A 22,776-nucleotide genomic window follows, 5' to 3' on the forward strand; every position below is an offset into this window, starting at 1 on the left:
TTACCATTAACAAATTTGTGACAGGCTATTTATTGCTGGACTTCAAATGAAAGATGCACTAAGGCTGCATCTGAAGCTCCATAGGCAAGATTCCAGCCTCCATGAGGGTGAAAATACGAAGAAAAAGATTTTGTCCCCATAACAAGAGAAGTCCTTGCAAATGCTTCTATGATATCATTACAAATTTAGGCCAGCTCCCAGTGCAGATGCTCTTCCACTCACATATGGATTTCAGGAAAATGATCCAGCAAAAGTTGCTGCTTACATTTCAAGCAAAGACACTGCAGCTATGGATGGTCTCTGCAAGTTTCTAGAAATGCAGTGTGCACTTGTTAAGAGCTTTCTTAGTTTCATCATTAAAGGCCACATTCCAAGGAGTAAATGATTCTCATTAGAACTTTCTAGTTTCACTTGCTTATAGTTTTAGTAAAACATGTGGGAAGAAAGTCCAGAGTTGAAGCATCTCTTTCAGAACTTTTACTATGTGTATGAGTGGCAAGAGAGGAGGACCACAGACTAATGTGAGCTTTTTGTTTATGAGAGAGATTAAGTAAAAATGGTTTTATGATCCATTCTCTCACTGCCTCAAACACTTAAAAATACTAGCTTTTTGTACAGAAGTTCAGAAAATTTGAGGATTACTTAGATATTATAAATAGCATTCTATCACCTCAGGAAAATTAGTTTTAACTAATTCAAGCTTCTGAAAAAAGGAAGTATGAAACAAGTTCATTAGAAGTTTGTGAGAGAATGAATAGCATTTGTGAGAGAATGAATAGCAGCATTACTCTCACAAAGGACTATCTACATCAAATCACAACTTCATTAACGAGCATTTCTATTGAAAAAACAACAATTTGGTATCAGTTCCTGTTTTGAGTGCACTGGAAAAAAGTATCAAGGTGACTTCAAAAACTTAATCTATGAATTCAAACATTAGCAACATCAAAAATGAAGACAAATCAATCACTGATGATACCTATGCCATTCCTTGAACAAACCCTCTAATTCTGGGCAAAAATAGTTTATTGAAACTTAAGATTCAAATTTCCCATGCATAAATGTTATAATATTCAGTACTTAAAATAAAAAATAGCAATAAATTAGAATAAAATTATTGGAAATTAAAAAAATACACTATTGACAGATAGATGGTTTTCTCTGCCACCAGGAATTCTGCCATTCTGTATCAAATTGCTTTTGTACTCCTTTTTCTTATTACTACAGTTTTCTTACTTCTATATTTTTCCAGCTAACTACCACCAATGAGGTAGAGTCCTGAAGAAGTGCTCAGAGAGAAAATTTGTGATTTCTTAGAAAGTTCTAGTATTCCCTTAATTCTTTCAATCCTGTTTAAGCAGATTTTACTGACCTAGTCATTTTCAGGGACAAATCATTGTGAGTTAAGATTTTAAGAGAGAATTCTTAATTTCATTTTAAAGAGGAAAAAACCTTCCTCTTACAAGGAACAGAGAAGCAGTGTTCAAATGGGATACTTGTGTCAAACTTCACTAACAATACCATACTATACCTCAGCTAGCAGCTGAGATTCTACGTCTGTGAGAAAGAAAAGGATCAGAGTTTGGTTTTAATCTGAAGCCAGTTCCACATGATTACTGGTGTCTTCAACCCTTGTAAACCTTATCCTTCTCCCCTGATGTTTACTCTGTGCATATGTGCACACTCAGGTCTATAGATTAGCAAGACTAGTCTTGAAACTTGAGTATTAGCAAGGTGCATTCAGAAGATCAAGTTAGGCAACTGTCCTCATTTAGCCTAATAAAGTTGGTGATAAAAAAATTATGTATCTGCCACTGCAAATGTAGATTATGTACTTTAAATGTACAATAAAATCATTAATACTGCTGGGTTTTATTAGACATACTACCTTTTCGCCCTGCTTTTTGCTTCTTTAAAAACACTTAAACTCCTGAAAAGTTACAAGAATTTATCTAGGTTTCAAGTTTCATTCTTAATCCTCTTTTAAGATTGTTTTCATTAAAATGTATCTTTCTTTTATTTTAGTCCTATACCTTCAAAAGTTTTTAACTTGAAATAAATTGAGCTCACATGTTTTTATATGGCTTTATTTTCTTTTTCTTTTCTTTTTTACTGGAGCGGTTGTGGCTCTTCATTAGAAATGAAATGCAAAGAATGTAAATTTTCCCAAAGTGTTTTAGGTTTTGATAAAATCAAAACTTACAACACACTTAAGAAAGAAGAAATCTAGAACAGCTAGTTAGTTAGAAGAAATGGTATCAGAACTAAAAACGTTCACATGCGTCATACTATTAGGAAAAGAATGTTATTTAGTAGTTTTTACTATATCTTCGTATCAGGTGTATTTTGTTTACAAGCCAGTAAAAGACTAGAAGAATTGAAGCTAGCTACAAAACTAAGGGTTACTTAGCGATGTATCCAATCTAGATCAGCCACCTGGCCAGAAATAAAAATCAAGTTCAGTTCTGTAGCATGGCCATGGTCAATTACAGTGCCTTTTTACAGCTAAGGTAACATAACTAATAAACTTTATGAAGCATTTCAATTCATCCCAAGGTTGATCATGTAACAGCACCTGACTGGAAAGAGAACTTACTCTGTGAGTGATAGCTTGGGTAAATGTCAGTAAATAGCCTATTATTTTAGAGAAGAATTAGTGATTAATAAAGATATCTCAAAAAAAAAAAAAAAGAATTACTAAACCTTGTCTTTCCCAGATTCAGTACAAAACTAGAGGCATCCAAAGTGACTTCCTGATGTTGCAAATTTTAGGTATGCTTATGTGAAAAGAGAAGGTCACATTAGCAATTATGTTTGCTAACACTTCAAACAATATTGTTTTAGGTAAATAATCTCAAATGCTTGCAAAATAGCATAATTTACTAGCAAAAAGCTTGAAAGTACTGGAAGTACTTATATTGGAAATTTTTGTTTCCATTTGTTCAGCTCATCTTCAGTTCTAAGAAACTCATAACAACCTTAACATATTAAACCCTACAGCTACCAAACCCCTCCCCCCCAAATTAAAGAAAGAAAATAAAATGGCTCCCTGCAAAGTTACATTTAAAAAAGAATGGCAAGTGGACATCCACCCATTAACCCTTTTCATAGAAATTAATTATGGTTCTTCAGTGAAGAAACATCTGTTTCATGAAAGTAGAACAAAGGCTGGAGTGTAATACAGCCTTTCACACCCAGCATTAACCAGATGACCCGCTACGACCTCTAACAACATGGCTCCAACTCCATTCAAGTAGCTGGTAATGTGTCTTTCACAACTCACTTCTTCTGATATTAAACACTTTAAAGAATAGTACATATTTTTGGAGTGATGTTTATTTACAGAGAGCAAAAATAAACATCTTCTGGAGTAGTTTTCTCTTGTAGTTTCCAGACCACGTTGCACTCAGGTTTGCTTGTTCTTTCTGGTCAGAACAAAGTTTATGCCTGAACACTAACCTGAATGCTGTGTTACTCAAATGATAAAATATGTAATGTTTCCGCTCAAAAGTGCTGAATCAATAAATGCAGGCTGTGTCGTATGCATTTTTAATCAGATAACAGAAAAACAATCTGACTTTGAAAAAAGTTCTGCATGCGAAGTTCTGTTGGCCACAATAGGAACTGTAATGGCCTGCATCTCACATGAAACTCTGCATTTCAACATTTTTAGCATTTTGTTTCATCACTTTATTATATAACAAGTGTTATCAATAGAAATTAGGATTCCTATCTAGATCAGAAGTTTAGTATAGTGACCGCATGATTTTTTATATTAACACATTTTGCTGAGAAGAAAGGCACAAGCAATAACAAAATGTTAAATGGCTGAGTCTGCAACCACAAGATCAAGAAAAATAGTGTACTGAAGATGAACTATGCAAGGCTCATTAGCTCAGACATAGGCCCCTGATGTTTCTAGTTCCTGGATTTGCTTAGAGATATCTCTTCTACTCTCAGGTAATACTCTAAATATGTTGTAAACTGATACTTGAACTATTCAAAAGATATGCTTAATGCAGAATGAGACAGGGTCCACATGAGAGTCAGTGCAGAAAAAGGAACGTTGTTTTACTTTACACCTTGTCTCATGCTAGCTTGCAAAGAGCTCTAAAACTGAAAATGTTAAAAGATGTTTGCTAGCAGGCCCAGCACCAAGACAAAACATTTAAGGAACCAAGGTGGTTAAAACCTTTAAAAACTGTATTGCAAGATCAAATACATTATAGTACTTGCACAACCTCAATAACCAATACCTTAAGAAAAATAAAATAGTGATTTTGATTTGCTGAAGTCATCAGAAAATGTAAAAGAATGCACAGATGCAAGCTGCAAAATAGTAATTATTTGCAAATAGGCCATTCTTCAATGTAAGTACTGATAAATAAGCATAGGTCCTTTTATATTAGGTTTCTATATGGGAATTACTTAAGATAGGTAGTTTACATACTTGACAAATTGAAAAAATGCCAATACTCATTTCTTAAGTTACTGAAAAGACTTTTTACATACTATGAATGCATCTCTGAATTTTCATAACCAGGTATACAGCACACATACTGACTATACCTACAATTCAAACTACAATTGTAAAAAATTATAGATAACACAGAAGTAATTCCTTCTCATTAACAAAAACCTTGATCCTATCTGAGCATTGATACCAATGCTTATCTGCTTTCCAATGTAAATAAGTAGAAGTATTGCAAATAACATAATCCCCTACAGATGAACAGAGACAATCATCTTTGATTCAGTTCAGATAACTGGTTTAATGGCAGAAGAACTGGAATTTAATTGTTTTTCTTTTCTTATTAGTTGCCAGTAAGTTTTATTTACATTGAAAATTGTTCTAGAGGAAAAAAAAAATTTGCTTCTTGGATATTGAGAACGTTTACAGGCAGTCAACTAAATAAATGAGTTAGGTTCAGCAAATAGCATGTAATAATTGCCCTATCTTCTTGATCATTTATTTTCAGTTTTGATATAGACTGATGCACACAAACACAATTCTGTGTCTATTTTATGATTTTCATTTAATTCCCCTGTGTTTGGAATGCTATGCACAGATAAGATTTTTTCAAAAGAAATTAATCATGACAAACAATATAAAACAACTCTCTCAAAAAACAACACTTGAATCATTATCATAAGCCAGTACAGCCTTACAGTTTCATTTAATTATAATTGATGAACCATGGTTAAAAAAGTTAAACCCAAAGGTTCTGAGATCCTATTATCAGGAAAAGAGAGGAAAGGCGCTCAGTTTACTTTAAAAATTAAAAATATTTTCTTTAAATTACTTTTGGAAGAAAAAATTCAGTTTCTTTTTTTTCAAGTTTAACAGCATGTTTAATTTCTGTATACCCAGTTGTTTAGTGTAAGTTGGTCTGAATTCTAAAGTATGGATTGTCTGAAGTTATACTGAAGAATTAAACTATAGTCATGCTTCATACTGAAGTTATACTAAAGAGTCTTGCTTTAATATTTGATAGTAAACAGAATTATCATAACCATGACAACTGAAAAACTATGAAATAAAAAAAATCTGAAAGCCTAGGCAAATATCAAAAGAAAGTATCTAAGACGTTAAAGTGGTGCAGCAACAGCAAAAGCAGAGATACTGTTATGAAGCACGTGGTAGCACTTGATCGTACCCTCCTCAGGACCTGTATTCCTTTCCATACCTACAATGAAAGTTAAGTTATTCTTGGTAACCTAATTTTGTAGAAATTTGACATTAACTTCATTAATGATGTCCTCTATTCTTATTCAAACCCATCCAAGGGGAATAAAAAAACCACAAAACTTTCCTCAGTCATATGTCTGATACAAGAAAACTCTGGAGTGAAGTTTTAGAGAACGGATTCCTCAAGTTTTAGCTTGAGATAGATGATAATATACCATGCTTATTTGGTTTCCCATTCTTTAACTGATTTAATAAACTGCAAATATAAAGTCTTTATATAACATATAGCAGCCAGAATACTCATATAATAAGAATAAACCTCCCTAAAAACCTAGACAATGCATGGAGGAGAAGATGAAAGAGGAGAAAAGGGAATAAAACAAGAGAATGAAATACAAAGCTTAACACACCTCAGAAGGCAAAGAATAAGCATCATTTACTCAAGATCAGAAAAAAGAATGCAGAATATTTTATCGTTCTTTACATTGTGGTATATTCTCGGATGAGAAAACTAACCTTAAACATGTTGGCCTGCACTTTATGTATAAATCAGACATTTTTAGTGCAGCAGAATTGAACTAGATGCTTAAATGCCATTTGTAACTTAGAAAAATCTCTCAGTAAAACAAGACCAGCAGCAATAACAACTCACTATTTCACATGTTCATACTTAACTATTTAAGAAGGAGAGTGCTAATGTAGAAATATTTAGAAGTAGTTCTTTATTTATTTATGAAACAGAGCCATCCAAAGCAGAGAACACAAACTGACAATTTTATTTATTTTGAATTAGAAGAATTGAAATAAGCAAATTCTAGGAATAAATTCTCTCTCCTTCCAGCCAAATGTTTCCTTATGAGGACACCTGCATATAGGAGGACTTGATTCAGGGGTCCAGTACTTTCCTGAAAAAAGAGGAAAGTATAACAAAAATAAAGAGTTCATGAGTATGTGCTAACGACAAGCTGAAGTGCAGGCTGTGGGAGAGAGCAGAAATTTCTTAAGGTAGCTAGTTTAATAACTTTCTACTTATAATGGGTATTCAGAAATCTACTGCAGATTCACACCTAATTACAGTTAACAATATAAGATCTGTTAAAGTACCTCTTTTCTAAGTAAACAGTCTACTAAAGCATGTAAGCTTAACCACTATTTCAAATATAAAATTTTGAAAGAAGCAAATGCTAAGTATAGACTTAACTAGGGCAGTGGATTTTTATTTAATGTTTTTAACTGTGCATACCAAAAAGTTACTATGAAGTCTGAGATAAACATTAGCAAATACAGTATACTTATTATTCAAATGTAGCTTCTGCTTCAGTGCTCAAATTATATGATTATCAGGAGTGAACAGAGACTTTTGAAAATTCTTTTTTGGGGAAGTCAGAGTTGTTTTATTTCGGGTTTTTTGGCAATTTCCAAAAGTAAATCAAAAGATATTTGGGATAATGTTCAAACACTGGAACAGCGATAACTGCATTTGTGATACTCGGATCTTACAAGAGAGAACCTAAAAAGAATTGCTGTGTTTAACCCTTTGATACTTTGAGATTCTACATGCATGACATCTGCAGTTATGGGGAAAAAATACATTCCTACTTATCATATAAAATTCTTGTTATGAGCATCAGTTATCAGAAAATATAGGAACATATTGAGCTACTGTTTCCTGACAGTAACTGATATATATGTATATATTCTGACATAATTTGAAAATGTTACAGATTTATACTATTATCTTAACTTTTAGAAGTATGAGAGAATCTCAGCAGTTAAACCTACTCTGCATATGTGTATAGGAGTTGCTTGATTACAGGCTCCCAAACATACTTGGTAGACATTAATTTGTAGTATCAATTGGCTTTTATTTTTATATTACACAAAACCTCTCATCTGAACCAAGTAAAAGTATTTTTACATTTATTCATCAAAAAGCAAAAAGGTACAAAATAAACCTTCTGCTTCAGACTCCTCTATATAATGTTGAACTTCAAAAGAAATAGAGGAGACAAACTACAAGGAAAAAATATTCACACTCCCTCATTTGGGACTATTAAAAGCCACAGCTTATTTTTTGAATAAGCAATTACCCACTTAGAGCAAACACGTTTGTAAGTTTGACATAGCTAGAGCACCTTTTCCTCATTTTTTTCAGTGTAAAAGTACATTTTGCCTCTTATTTCTTTTTCTTCCATCTGTTCTTCCAAAACTCATCTTTAAGCAATGGTCAGTGTGAGGCGTTCCCTACTGAAATGCTACATACTGAAGTTGAATTCTAATTAGGCATTTTTTATTCTGCTGCAATATCAAACACTGATATAACAAATATATCTAGATATAGATAGGCAGTTCATTAAAGCCTACTTCAGTATTCCTAATAGAAAGTGCATTAAGGAATTACGCCATGCTTAAAGATGAGTTTTGGAAGAACAGATGGAAGAAAAATAAATTGTTTTTCTTGCTTAATTAACTGTAGTTTATATACTGCTACTACACAGTTACAGCACATTTCTTTTCGTTACTAATGATGATCTGATTGTGTTGCTAGCAAATCAGTCTCAAAATGTTGAAGTAAAAAAATAAAACAACAGAAAAGGATTCAAAGATTCGCCATTGGAAACAATTAAAATCATATTTTAGTAATCATGTATCACTAAACTGGTCTGACAAAATAATCCTGAATATACAGCCAGGAAAAGAGTCAAAAAAATATAATTCACTCTAAAGTCATTCAAGCTGATAGAGTAAAAGAAAATATGCCACAATGCTAAATTGAACTAAATCATTTTTTGGATGCACAAGGTCTTCCACGTAAAATAGAAAGCAGAATAGAAAGCATTCACTCTTAAGGCAGCATTCTTCAGGAAATCTGAAACATTTATTTCTCCACACACATAAGAGAGCTGAACTCATTCTTGAAAAGTAGTAGTCTGATGCTCTGAATCCGTACTTAAGAATTCAGCTAAGCTACAAAGATGAAAGAACAGCACCACCTAGTTCTCTGTATGAAATTTTTCAAATATTATCATCCATTGATTTATTTTTTATAATCTAAATTCAAATATACATGTGCATTAGGCAATGAAATCCATCACATTTCCATAAGAAACAGTATTAACAGGTTTGTCAGCAGTTAAGCCTCTGATGTAGCTACCTTACAAGTGTATTCAGTGAAAAAAATACACTTTATTATACGCAAGAATGTTAGAGACCTTTTATCCCTTTGCTATCTTCTATCAATCTTCTCTGGTAGAAGAGTTCTCTAATTTAACCTAAACATTGTATTTGTACTGATTCCCCAATATAGTAACCTGATACTTTAGAGTATGTATATTTTCTTTCCAGATGCAGAAAATATATTCATAATAGACATCAAAAGAGCCTCAGTGAAATATTAAAAAAAGAAAATTGTAGCTCGTGCAAGTTGTCTCACATTTATGCTTTCTACACTGCAAATAAGCCCTTTCAGAAATGGGATAGATGTTTTTATCATTAGTTAAACTGAAAATTTCCATGTGAACAATTTATCTGCTAGAGAATTAGAGATGTATATTTGCAAAAGCAGAACATTCCGAAAGTTTACCACAGCATGACAGCAGCTCCTTAAGGCTACCATGCAGTCATCTTGACAAAGGTTTATCAGTGTAGCTTCCTGTATTTCAATTCATTAAGTACCCGGCTACACATGCAAAATAACTAACCTATTTTTTCCAGATGTGCTGAATTTTCTAAGATCTCACTCACTTCAGCAGGACATGCTAGCAGTGGCAGTTAGTACTTCAGGAAACATTTTGTTTACATTGATATTTATCAATCAACTCCACTGATTTCTTGTACTAACATATATTACATGAATATTTTCTGTAAGATTCTTAATTGAAATAAAGCACACGTAACGTCAATAACCTGACTATTCTGGATAGTACTTCACTTCACACTGTGATGGTATGTCTTGTAACAGTACAGAGAAAATGTCGTTAACTGCACCTAAAAAAAGTTTTAGCTGCATATTGGAACAAAATGGTCAAATCAGACCATCGATTTATCTAACTTAGAACAGTGAAAATGAAAGGCAATCGTGCTAAAAATGATCCAAGGTGGCACATTTGCATCAATAAGCTGAACTTCATCTAAATTCCTGCTTTTCATAGGGTAAGCTTTTATAATATTTTCAAATATTTAAAAAATGTTATATATTTTATTTTTTTTCCTACCAGTGCCTGTAAGAAATCTTACCTGCAGCCATGAAGCAATGATTAGGCTCTTATAGACTAAAGAGAATAGAGCCTAATGCCTACTTCACTAACAAGCTTCTATAATTGGTGTGCCTGGCAGAAATTGGGTCCCAATGCCAGAGATTAAGACTCCTGCTGCTTCCTTTCCTCACTCCGTTAGTGCACACGGGAGGAAGGTCCCATGGCCCTCCCAGGCCTTTTGTCCTCCCAAGTGGAGAGAAGACCATAGCGCCACAGCTTCCACAGACTGCCCTTGCCCTAAAACTGTCACTTGTTGGGTCTTGTTGTGTCCTTCTTACCAGGAAAAGGAGAAGGTGGAGAGTGTCGGCAGGGGAAAGATGAGGAGGTACCTTGTCTCCTGGAAGACTGAAGCTATATAGTGTTTTGTTCCAGCCTAATCTTCATAAAATGTCTTCACCTTTTACAACAAAGGCTTTTGTGGCATCTCAGGAAGGGGATGTTCTATTCATAGAGAAAATTACTTGTCCCATTCCCTGTCCCTCCACTCCCTATAACTGCAAAGGCCGCCTTGGTGTTGGCACTGTATACTGCTCTTGTTGCAAATTGGATACATTAATGTAAATTAGTAATATAGGATCCAAATTTGAGGCCTCCATCCTCACAAATTTGAGAAGACAAAAACCTTCTCCTCTACATTATTATTATTATCATTATCATTATTTCTGCTATCATTATTTCCTCACTTCCAGTTTGGCAGTGGCAAACAGCAGACGCAACCTGTGGTTCTTGCCAGATATCCTAGGAAGACCAAGCCTAGAGGAAGAAAGCATTTGAAAATTACTCTGCATTTATCTATGATCAGCTAGTCACTTATTTTGAAACTTGAAATACCCCTTACAGAAGGAGGTCAAGTGTGTTCTTTATCCAGATTCCATGTTACTCAGTTTTGCATCAGATTAAGAAAAATATGTGGTTTTGTACAGCAGAAGTAGCCCATGCTTTTCTAACAGACAAAGCTATTGAGGCTTTTTGCCTACCATAAATAAAGAACAAAGGGGCCATATATTTCTAATGATATTGTGCCTTCCTCTTACCCCCAAAATACACCATTCAGAATGCAACAAAGCTATGATGTTTATGATTTGCAAAAAGATGACTTAGGAAACAGTAAACATTTTACTTTTAATTTTAGACTGATTCAGTTCTAAAATTCAAACTTATTTTATGGGGAAGTACTGAAATGATGTGAGCTCTGGTCCAGTCTCGAAGGAGTGAATGATGCTTTTTCATCCTAAGAATAAGATGCATTTTGCATTTTACATATAAAAAAGAATTATTAGCCAGTAGTTTGTAACCCCCACATTTTACCTTTGGTGAGGAAAGATAAAATACACCAAACATTTGCCAAAAAAATTCCTAAAAAGGTTAGCAAAATGTTCTGAAGAAGCTGGGCAAACAGTCAAGGTGCTAGCCCATACTTAAACTTTATATCAGCACAGACACTATTTGTATTTAGCCAACTAGTTCACATCATTTTGATTATGCTTATATATGCAGCTATAAAGATATATCCTAAGACTGTAACATGTCCGATTCAGGACTTCTGAAAGCACAGCCTATAAAGCTCCTGATTTACTTTTCACTCCTGATTGACTTTTAGAGCAGAAGACAAGACACACTCACTTTTAATATGTAATGTCTCAATAATTGCCAGATTTGATATTTAAGTTCTGAAAAGAACTTCTCTTAGTGTTAGGTATGTTTCTGAATGTTATCATGTTGCTACCATTGGTTTTAATCTACAGTTGAGGTGATTCCCTTTCAACAATCCAGATTTCATTTCTAAGTAACCAAAATGATCATTAACCGAGATGCTACTTACAATTTCCTTCATATGAGCCCAATTTTCACCTATTTTCTCATAGTATTATGAGGCCAGAGTATACAAGCCTGTAGGCATTAATTACATCATTAAACATCCATAAATGTAACGGAAAAGTTCAAAAATTATGAAGGTAATTGAAATGCCATGCTTATTCTAGTGAACTAGGTACTTCACATGTCACATTCAGGAAAAAATGAAGTGATAGTTTAAGGTTTCCTCCTATCATTCTCACTAAAATTTGAGACTAACAAAAGACTTCATGTAAATGAAATACTATACATTATATTACACTATTTTATGGTCTGTCACAGATTTAGAGACGTTCAGTGTTAATCTGTGATTAATAACCAGTTTAGTGGGTAATATCTCTCATCACTGCATTTATTTTTCAATTTGCCAACAGCTGCAGTTCTGCATTTTTCTCTATTTTGAAAAATAAAAAATTTCTTTCAGTAGATGACCTGGAGTGTGAACAAATGTCTTAAGATATCAACCAAAATTTTACTTTTCCTATATAAGCTGTGCAAACCAACAGAGACTTCTTCACTGTTCTTGAATTTACATCCATTAATGTATCACAGTGAAGCACCAACTAGCATATCAAAATTTAAACTTCACATATTACAAACATATTAACTGTCAGGGAAAAAGAAAAAAAAAACCCTTCAAAAGGGATAGACATAAAATGGCCTTGACATTGGGCTGTATTTCATACAGTCTTCTAATTAAAAGAAATTTATAGTATTAAACTCCAGCTTGATTTTGTATTTGTACCATCTAATTGCTTTAGCTTGATATTTTGTTGCAAAAAAATTAAGTACATAATAACTTTGTATTGCAAAGTAACAAATGATTTCAGTAACAAATTCAATGACCTTAAACCCTACATAATTCTAAAAATTGATTGCTTCTGCTTCAACTAGTGTGGCTTTTCTCCTCATTAGGGACTAATCAGAACAGCCATCCTACCATAGAGCATAGTAGGTCAAGTTACACGGATAATCCAACAGATGTAGGTCAGTTTGGGATAAATATCTGAACAAATGGAAAACACCAAAGCGCCTACTACAACTGCTGCTGTGAGGTAATTTGGCCTTATTTTCTTCAGAGCTGTCAGTCAGTCCCAGCTGTGGAGCTTCCAGTGCTGAACTTTGAAAACGGGAGTTTTTAATACTTTGAGAGATGGGTCAGTATAGCTTTGCTGACCTACTCAATTTTTGCACAGAGAAGTGGAAATAAGGCAATGCATTATATAGTGATGATATCCAGCAAGGCATAAAGGTATTTTTCTATGTGGTCAAAAATTATTCAGGTTACTCAGTTAAGATTTAGCAATAGAATTACTATGACAACAAAAATCATTGTTTGATTAATACAAATCAATGGTAAGTGGTACGTAAGAAATTTAAAATATAACTAGAATATTTACACCTCCAAAACAAGAAAATACGCTCTCTTGCATCTTCCTCCTCATCCAACAAAAAGATAGGTCGTTAGCAAACTGTTTACAGAAGGATGACAGTAGAGGGTATATTAAAGATATGTAGACAACTATTATATGCTATATATGACCACATACATTGCTTTACAAACATTCTAAATCTTGCCAACTGCATTCACAGAACAAATAAAGAATAAGCTGGTAAGGAATTCAGTAATATATTTCCATGAGAACAAAACTTACACACACACACACACACACACACACACACACAGAGAGAGAGAGAGAGAGAGAGAGAGAGAGAGAGAGAGAGAGAGAGAGAGAGAGAGAGAGAGAGAGGGAGAGGGAAACCTTCAGCTCTGAAAGAGCTTTACAGATTCAAACTGAAACCGCACACAAATTATTTTTCAAAAACTGAAGAGTAACTGTCTTTCGATGGGTTAATATTCTTTAACAGCTATGTAAGGAAAATGGAGAACACTTAAACTGAGTATTATGACATAGAAAAAAGGTTAAATTAATTTATAAATTTGTAGTAATGTAAAATTGTATCAGCAGCGATGTGCTGCTTCTTAAAATGTGAAAGCCATAAAAATATTCACCTTTTCTGATTCTATCTATCTGAGCTATTCAAGTACACTAGAAATCAGTATATGCAACTTGTCTCATTGTTAGGAGGAAATGCTCTTAAAAAAAAACTCAGATGCACCTTCAAAAACCCCAGATTTATCAGACAGCAAAAAGATTTTTGAATAGGGCTTATGCAGAACCTAAGTTCTGCTTTGCAAATAAACGAATGGAAAAGTATGCAAGTATGATATTATTTTATTCATTTACAGATGTTAGGGGAAGGAGGTAGGAAGATAGGCAGGTAGACATGGTTAAAGGAAAAAGCAAGGAGTCTTCCACGCCTTTTACAATAAAAATAGCTACCTACATTTTTCACTGATTCCTTTTAGCCTTTTCCAAGCTCTCCATGTTAGAAAGTCCTAGACTCCAAATATTAATACTAACACAGAGCACTTGAAGATGCAATACACAATCTCCAGAGTTAGCACTGTGTTCTGTCATTGAAATTAATGTCCTCTGGTTCTTCTTCTCCCTTCTTAAAATGCTATTATGACAGTCTATTCAGTGTTGATGTATAAAGCATCCACCTTGAGCTTACTGCACGTTAAGCTAAGAGAAACTATACGTTTGGACTTTGTCTTTAATCTTCATTTGCAAAAATGAAGGGAAAAGATCCTGAAATAGGTTAAAAGAAAAAAAAAGCTTAAAGAACCCTTGAAAAGACATCTACATTCATTTTTCAAAATACTTATTTCTTTTGAAGATGTTTTCAAGTTTCATTATGTATAGAGAGAAGTTGTTCAACATCAGATTATTGAGAAAAGCAAGATTTTGCAAGTTACTCCTTGCTACTAAAATGTGATTTTTTTTTTCCTTCCTTTCAAGCATACCTCAAAAAATTCTTGGGAAGAAAGGACAATGTTCTAAGGTCATATTTAAATTTATCCAATCTCAGAGGAGACGCTTACTAAATTATGTCTAACAGTTTTACCATGCCACATTTGTTTTGGAATGTATATTTTGTAAAGTATGTCTGCAGCATTCTCTTTAGAGAGGACCCTCTATTCTTCTAAAGCCTCCAAAAGAATTAGTCTGTTCTGAGGTTCATATTTTGAAACAAAATTAAAGTATTCCTTCTTCCCCCTTGAGAAGGCATTAAGAGGGCAATTAGAGCATCTTCTATTGCTACTTTTTAAATATTAGTTGAAGAGGGAATCACTACTCTGTCCTCTAACACAGACAATCACATTCTCCTTTGCGCTAATGTTCTCTTACCTGAGAGAACAACTACCTGAGGTCCATCAGTGTTTACCATACATACAGTTCTTATCGCTTACTTCATCCCTTTTTGTGATGCAAAAATACAAAAAAACCTCAAAATCCAATCTCAACCTTACATAGCAATATTAAAAAGAATAATTCTTTAGTGGAATGAGCAAGTGCAATCACATTCAACACTTGTTTTATCAACAGTAGAATTAGATCAGAGTAATGAAAAACTAAATAAGAGAACAAAGACTTGTATAAAATATGGTGTAAAGAGAACTAATTTTTTATAATGGAATTATAACTGGCAGGATTAAATAATTTTAAAATCGGAGGGAAGTTTTACATTTCTGAAATTGAGAAAAAGGAACTAACATGACAGAAGGCAAGAAAAATATATTTGTTGCAAAGGGGGTGAGTGTTTCTCCTGGTCAATATTCCAGTGGAGTTATTTCTTCAGCGAGAAACTTCAGAACTGTTTACTGTGGAATTACACACAGAAATATGGTAATTGCACATGGTTAGGTTATTCACTTTGAAGTGACATCACAAACCTTACAAGTGGTTAGCCAGGGATTAAATGATAGAAACTTAATAAACTCTGTGTGTGTGTGTGTGTGTGTGTGTGTGTGTGTGTGTGTGTTTGAAAAATATTTATTCATTTCCTAATTCTACAGGCCTTGCTCAGGGAAGTTGTATAAGGTCATCTACGGGAATTTTGATTGATTAGTTACTTTCTGTTCAAAAACTGTTCAGCAGTGCTGTGTTATGACTATTAGTAGAAATATATGAGGAAATCAAGCAAAAGAATTCATAAAATATGAACTAACCTGAGAACTGCATAGCTAATAAGCCAAGCTTTGATCAGATTGATGTAAGTCAATAAGACAGTCACCACTAAGTAGAGTAATCAAGTCTATCTTTCCATTTGTGTGCAAAATATTCCAAATAAAGTCTTTATCAACTTCCTCCAAAACTGTTTTCTTCTATTCTGTAATTATCTACATCCTCACTGAATTACTGAATCCTTACTGAATTACAACAACATGATTTTGACTTGCTATACACCATATTAGCATGACATTAACTTGTTCAGACAATCCTTATGTAGAGGTCACTGGGTTGCCAAGGTTTTGCTACTAGAACTTGCAGTGAAAATTCCAAAAGAGTACTAGCTACACAAGATATTGACTGGTGTATCACAACATTGTCTTAAATCAGCTTTTGTGGGAAGGAACTATTTGCATATTTGCTCATTTTTTAAATTCTATTTGTAATGGATCTGGGTTCATGAACAGATTCTCACCCATAAGCAATTGCCTATCTTCACTGATTTATTGCATTAGTAATCACAGTTGCAGATAAATGAAAGTGTCCCTGCATTATTTGCATTAGTAGACAGGTTGCAAGTATTTGAAGTGTCTGTAGAAACCATATTGAAAAGATTTGCCTGGCCTTGGCAGAGAACTGGAAGTACTTTACTTGTTATCACCTACGGCTCTACCCAGTGTCTTCTGAGAAGCAGAGCACATTAAGGTATTAGATGCCATTTGCATTATCACACAGCAGGGGGCTATAGCAGCTACAATTCCAGGATAATCCTAACCCATATCTGTATACTAGGAATTCAACAAAACTGCTTTTAATATTACAGTTTCTCACATGGTAACTCCTTACAATAAACAACTTACTCTTCAAGTTGCATAAAAAACACTTCAGATGATGTTCCTAAATTATTCTAAATATATGCTGTCTTCCAACTGTTAAGTTTCTCAAATGGCAGAATTCATGAAGTGGAAAAAATAAACGGAATGAAACAAAAACATGAGTATGAGCCTAAACACGTGTAACAATTTAACCCCATGGGACACAGTTTAAGTGCTCCAGAATCGTTAAAGTGCACAAGCTAAGAACCACAGCAGTCCTGCTATTTTCTACTATTTTCACAACAGACACTGGAGAGGGCAGAGCAGACTAATATCATATCCGAACTCAGCTGACAAACTGCTTCTCAGCTCCACATGTTATTATTCCCTCTTCCACCTCTGTCTTTCCCCTTTCACAGCAAGCAGTTGACACTGGGCTCTTTTACTTATTTGCCTCCTTTCTGAAAAGACTCCTTGCTGTTAATGCTATCCTATGCACAAGCTGAGAAACATTATTCTATGTCCTCTTCTCCCAGCTGATGCTTTATTAATACTCAGGACCAACGAGTTAAGTAAGGCTCTTAACAGACAATGTCAAAAAGCCACACTTCCATAAAGGACACAAGTCAGTTTGACTTTTTGTCATCTTGTCTTTAAACTTAATTAACTTCAGTTTCACTAACAGGAATCATCCTTAGTTCCAATCCAGAAGTGCTTCAGCTCCCCAGAACAAAGATCTTATTCATGTACAGAGCTGACGAAAAAACCTGTGTATCCCATGGCCCACAAACAGAAAACAGAGGAATCTAACAAATCCATTGAGCCACTTCACAGCACAGTTTGGGGAAGTAAAGTAAGCCAACAGGGAGAACTATTCTGAAATGCAGGTATAAAGCTGCTGACAAGAAATGTGTCTAATATGCTAACTGAGTCTGCTAGCTGTGCCAAAATAAATGGCAGAAGCTGAGTAAACAACATTTATGAAGTAGCACCATAAGATGGACCAATTTCATATCCAGTGAGACACAGCCACTATTCAGGACAATCTCCTACAAAACATTTACTCATTTGTTTGTGCGTTCTCCTTTACCTTATAAGGAGAAAAGGACAGCAGAAATTATTTCCTCTCACTCCAATCTGAGGATTACAGGTTTTTGATGTTCTCATTTTTTAAATAGTGCCCAGTAAAACTGCCTCCTGAAGCAGCACTCTGCTAAAGTGAGGTATACTGAGTGCTTAAGTATTTTTGATTGCAGTTTTAGTCAAGAGCTGAAAAAATACTTGTGTGAGAAACTGAAACGAGGGAGACGTTTTATAACATAGAGGGCAAGCTGAATAACATGTTAAGAAGCAAAGCCTTTCCTCATCTACAAGGACAGGCCCAATCTGGTTATTTTCAGTCAGGTAGAACTAAATTTGTATTGCACGCCTCTTCTTGCAACATGTTTTTTACTTGATGCTTTTCACAGAGTTACATTTTGCCTGGCACACTCCCTAAACTGCTGTGAAAGACATCACTGTTTTTAATCACTGGTTTACTCTTAAAAATGTGATGCTGCTGAATGCAGCTGATTGCATCTTAGGAAAGATCAAATCCTCCTCCTCCAGCAGCAGCCCCGATTATACTGGTGACAGAAAGTCAGTCCAGACGTCCCCCCCCAGCCCCCCGCCCTTTGCAGTGCAATGAATTGACAATTCACAGGGAAATGTAAAAGGCAGAGAAGAGCCAACCCCCAGGTGCAGCCTGCCGCACATGCCCCAATAAATAATCTTGTATAGCATCAACACAGCAGCTCCTTGTGCAGTGACGTACAGGGCAACTCATAAACATCGGTAAAGAATACAAATAATCTGCCCTATAAACATGTCATTTACAGTTGCCAAATGTACTCCCCTTTCCCTTCAATGCTTCCACAATCTGTAACTTCCTCAGAAGGTGAAGTTGGGGTACTTAGAGGTTTCTGAACAGTGCGGGCATGAGACTCACGCATTTCAGGCACCCAGAAGGTTACCTCCGCTTTTGGTATGGGCTGTAATTTACCGATCTCTCTGGAGATCTCTCGACACATGACGCAGTCGAGAGAAACGTGAAGTATATTAAACTTGACATGAAATGGCATGACGGAGGCGAGAGAAAGAAAAATCTTGCAAGGTCACTTAGTTTAATCGGCTGCTCACTTTCTCATACCCCAACAGAAATACACCACACACGGCGCAAGGCAAAGGGAAAGAGATGTCTCTGTCCCTCCGGCCACCCGAAGCCGTCCTGCGGATTACAAGCCCGTGAGGAAGTTGCTGCGTGACGGCTCCCTGACCCCGCTTACACCCGCCAGAGGCCGCCGAGCGGCGGCGCCGGGGGCGGCCGCCACCGCCGCCTTCCCCCCCCCCCCCCGCTCTCCCGCCCGACCGTTATATCCCTCCGCGCGCCCGACCGTTACATCCCCCCGCGCGCCCGCCCCGCCCCGCCGAGCCGCCAGGGCAGGGGGCTGAGCCGCGCCGGCTGCCCCTCCGCCGCCATCCCGCCGCCGCTGCCGGGGCCGGGGCCAGCGCTGCCGGCCGGAGCGCTGCCGCGCGCGTTTGGGTCTCCTCTCGCCTTCCCCCAGGCCGAGAGAGTGAGAGAGAGAGAGAGAGAGAGAGAGGTCTCGGGAGTCGGTGAGATTTCCCGCACGCACGCCAGTCATTTGCATGATAATAGTGTTTCGTAGGTTTTCCCTCCACTGCGGTCGCAGCGGTTGTTACATTTCACTTGAAAGGATAATATTAATTAAGAAGAGAGGTGGTGATGGTGCGAGGGGAACGAAGGCGGAGGTGGGGAGGAGGAGGAGAGGCAAGAGAAATATATCGGGTCTGGAAACTAGCTGCAGGAGGAGAGTCGTTTAAAACAGGGTATTGGAGAGATTCGCTTCTGAAACCTCGACTCATTCGATGATTTTTTTAATATTACATATATGCATATTTTATACATATGTAGTATGTAATGTATATATGTTTGCCAGTGGCATGAGCGAGGCACGGAGTCTTCCCCCCCCCCCCACCGCCTCTCTGCCGGGGAGGCATGTTTAAAACCCACACATTTCCCTGGGATGTTGTTGCAGCGCACACGCTGCTGCTGCTGCGCTCGCACTTTCAGAGGCACGTTTGTGGCGGATGAATGAGGGCGAAACGGCTGGATGAGAGGGAAGGTTACGGGGAGTTGAAGGGGTGGTTGGAAAGGTTGGCGGGGGAGGGAAGGGGAAAGGAGCGCGGTTAAGGGCGGGAAGAGGTTGAAGGGGGGGAAGGGCAGAAAGGGTTAACAGCCGTGCGGCGCTTTAGCGCTGGAAAGCGCTATCCAAGTGCTAGTGCGAGCGTGAAGGAGGCAGGGGAGGGATGCCGGGCAAGAGAGGGCACCTGGGGCAAGGGGAGAGGGGTGGGGGGAGGCGGGAGAGGGGGGCGCAGGGAGCCGCGGGCAGCGAGGCGACGGCGCGGGGTCAGGAGGGACGGCGGCGGCGAGGCCGCGCGGGGGAGGGGCGGGGGTGCGGAGAGGGGCCGGGGATACCCCGGGCCGCCGCTGCTGCCCCCTCCCGGGTCCCTCCCCGCGCGGAGCAGGCAGGGGTGTGGAGGAGGCGGTACCTTGTATGAGGATCCCGCAGAGGCTGTAGAAGCGCAGGAGCGCGCCGGGCTTCAGCCGCATCCTGGGGGCTCCCCTCGGGCTGGGTGGGCGCCAGGCACACAGATCCGCAGCCTCCTGCCGCTCCGCTCTCCGGGCGCTTCCTTCCCCCCGCAGGAGCCGCCGCCGCCGCCGCCTCCGCCGCAGTGTCTCCCTCGCTGTATCCAGTGGGGTGAGGAGGAGGAGGAGGAGGAGAAGGAGGAGGAGGAGGAGGACCAGGGTCGCGGGGGTGGATTGGGGAGGGAGGAGGGGGGGAGCAGCTCTCTCCGCCGGGCTTTGGCGCTGCTGGGCAGGTTCCCCCGCCGGAGCGGTGCCGGCTGCCCCCTCCGGCTCCCCTGGCCCCGACGGCGCGTCCGCCCGCCCGCCCGCCCGCCTGTCCCGTCTGCCTCTCCCGGGCGGCGGGCGCGGCCGGCTGCGCTCGCGGCTGGCGGCTCGCGCGGGCGCTCGCTCCGCTCCGCGCCGCGGTGCGCGGGGAAGCTGCTCCGCTCCAAGCCGCTCCCCGGCTCGAGACACAAGGGCAATCTCCGCTTGCCAGGCTCCCCTGGCCTCGCCCCGCCCCCGCCGCGCCAGCCCCGCCCCTTTCGGGCCGGCGGCCACGCCCAAGGCCACGCCCCTGCCGGCCACACCCCGATCGCCGGCTACACCCCGGCCCTCCCTGCGCGGCGGGCCCGCCCCGGCCACCGCCTTGGCCGCACCCCCGCCGGCAAGGCACGCCCCCTGGACGCGTGCCCGCCACCTAGGGTTGGCGTGTGACTGGCAGCCGCGTCGCTCCAATAGAAAGTCTCGGGGGTCGGCCCGGCAGCCAATGAGGCGGCCACAGAGGAGGCGCGAGACGGCCGGTTAGAAAACAAACGAGCGTTTCGCGGAGGTTTCGGCCGCGAGCGCCGTGCCAGACTACCTCCAGCGCCGCTGAGTGGCAGCCGGCGCGGGCCAATCGCGGAGAGAGCCAGCTCCGCCGCGGCTCTCCGGCCAATGGGCGGTGAGCGACGGGAGGCGCGGGGGCGGGCGGCCAGGCGCTGTCCAGAGTCGGTTCTGAAGCGGGGCCGGCGCTGCAGTGGCCCCTCGCCGGGGCCGGGGGCGCGGGGCCGGGGGCGGCGGCAGCGGGGGCCTCAGGAGCCGGCGCTCCCGGGGGCGCGAGGCGCGGCGGGAGGCGCGCGGGCCGGTCCCCGCGCGGCGGCACCCGGCTGTGGCGCGGCCGTTAGCGCTGCGCGGGCGGCGCGGACGAGCCGGCGGAGCCGCAGCGGCCACGAGGCGCTCGGCGGCCTCCCTGCGCGGCGGGGCGCTGCTCGGCGGCCGCCGTCACCCGGCGGGCGGCGGCGGGAGGCGGAAAAGCCGCGTGAGACGCCGTCTTGCCGTCGCCGTCCTGCCGTGCCGGCGGGAAGGAGGGCGCGGAGCCGGAGCAGGGAAGCGGAGCTGAGCGGGGGCGGGCGAGCTGCTGCCCCTTTCGCTCCCCTCAGCCCCTGCGATGCCTTCGCCCCTTCGTGGACGTGGGGAGGCGCCTCGGAAGTAACGGCCGCCGGCGGAGCTCCAGAGGGGCGGGTGTCGCCGCCGGCGCCCGGGGCTCCCCTCGCTCGGGCTGCAGGCCGGCGCCGGCGAGCTCCTGGCGGCCGGGCGGGTGGAAAGGGAGGGCGGTAGCGCCGGTGGTGGTGGCAGAGCCAGGCGCTTCGAGAAGGACCCAGCCATTTTGCTTCCCGTCCTTACAAGGGAGACCTAAACCGCCTTTTCCTCCCCTGGCTTTTCCTCCCGCATGCCTGAAAGCAGCAGATGAGAGAAAGTCTGGCTGAGTCTCCTGTAGCTTCAGGATTAAATGTGAGCCTCTGTAAGGAAAGAAAATGCACCTTCACCGCAGTAGTAACGGGACTGGCTCCCCTTTAAGCTAACCCAACAATACCAATAAGGAACTTTGCAGGCTCTTGGCAGTGTTACCTAGACTCTGAACGGCATGGAGCAAGGCTTTTATTTGGCAATTTTCACTGGGAGGGTTTCTAGCATTGAGCTAGTTGTCAAAAATTGCTTATAGCCTAAAAGTTAAGACATTGAATGTTAAAAGTCCAAGATGGCAGGGTGCTTCTTCACATTTAGTTTTTAGTGATTAGTGCAGGAATACATCTGCACTCAAATGCCTATAATCAGGTGTTTCTCCACTTCTCGTTCCATCCTTTTTTCTGTTGAGGTTTGCTGTCTTAACACAGTGCAGTACATATTGCATAGTATCTCTCAGAATTGCAGCCTTGAGTGAATGAACTCAAAATTAACCAAAAATGTTCACTAATGCTCAAAACTCTTATGCTGTTTTGGGAGAAGGCATTAAAAGGGATTCTGACAAAGTAAGTAATTTACGTCTTGCACTGAAACAAGACTGTAAGCCAGCCTGAAGTGCTTTTGTATGATACTGGACAATTCTGTACTTTTGACAAGATACACTTTTGATTGTAGT

The 22,776-nt window shown here is 39.9% G+C and overlaps 1 protein-coding gene across 4 annotated transcripts in view; it reads right to left on the bottom strand.

Annotated features, from left to right (window-relative positions):
• CADM2 (cell adhesion molecule 2) overlaps positions 1-20,679 on the bottom strand; it is a 688,964-nt gene extending 668,285 nt beyond the window's left edge. The window contains exon 1 of one of the 4 annotated variants that reach the window (XM_068910540.1): positions 20,303-20,679. In XM_068910540.1, coding sequence (XP_068766641.1) covers positions 20,303-20,363 — 61 coding nt within the window. In that variant the 5' untranslated portion in view covers positions 20,364-20,679. The remainder of the gene's footprint in view (positions 1-20,302) is intronic. The other 3 variants (XM_068910560.1, XM_068910555.1, XM_068910548.1) reach the window with 3 other exon arrangements.
• Positions 20,680-22,776: the final 2,097 nt, after the last annotated feature.

Source organism: Struthio camelus, chromosome 1 (genome assembly GCF_040807025.1).
Source record: "Struthio camelus isolate bStrCam1 chromosome 1, bStrCam1.hap1, whole genome shotgun sequence".
Classification (NCBI taxonomy): Eukaryota; Metazoa; Chordata; class Aves; order Struthioniformes; family Struthionidae; genus Struthio; species Struthio camelus.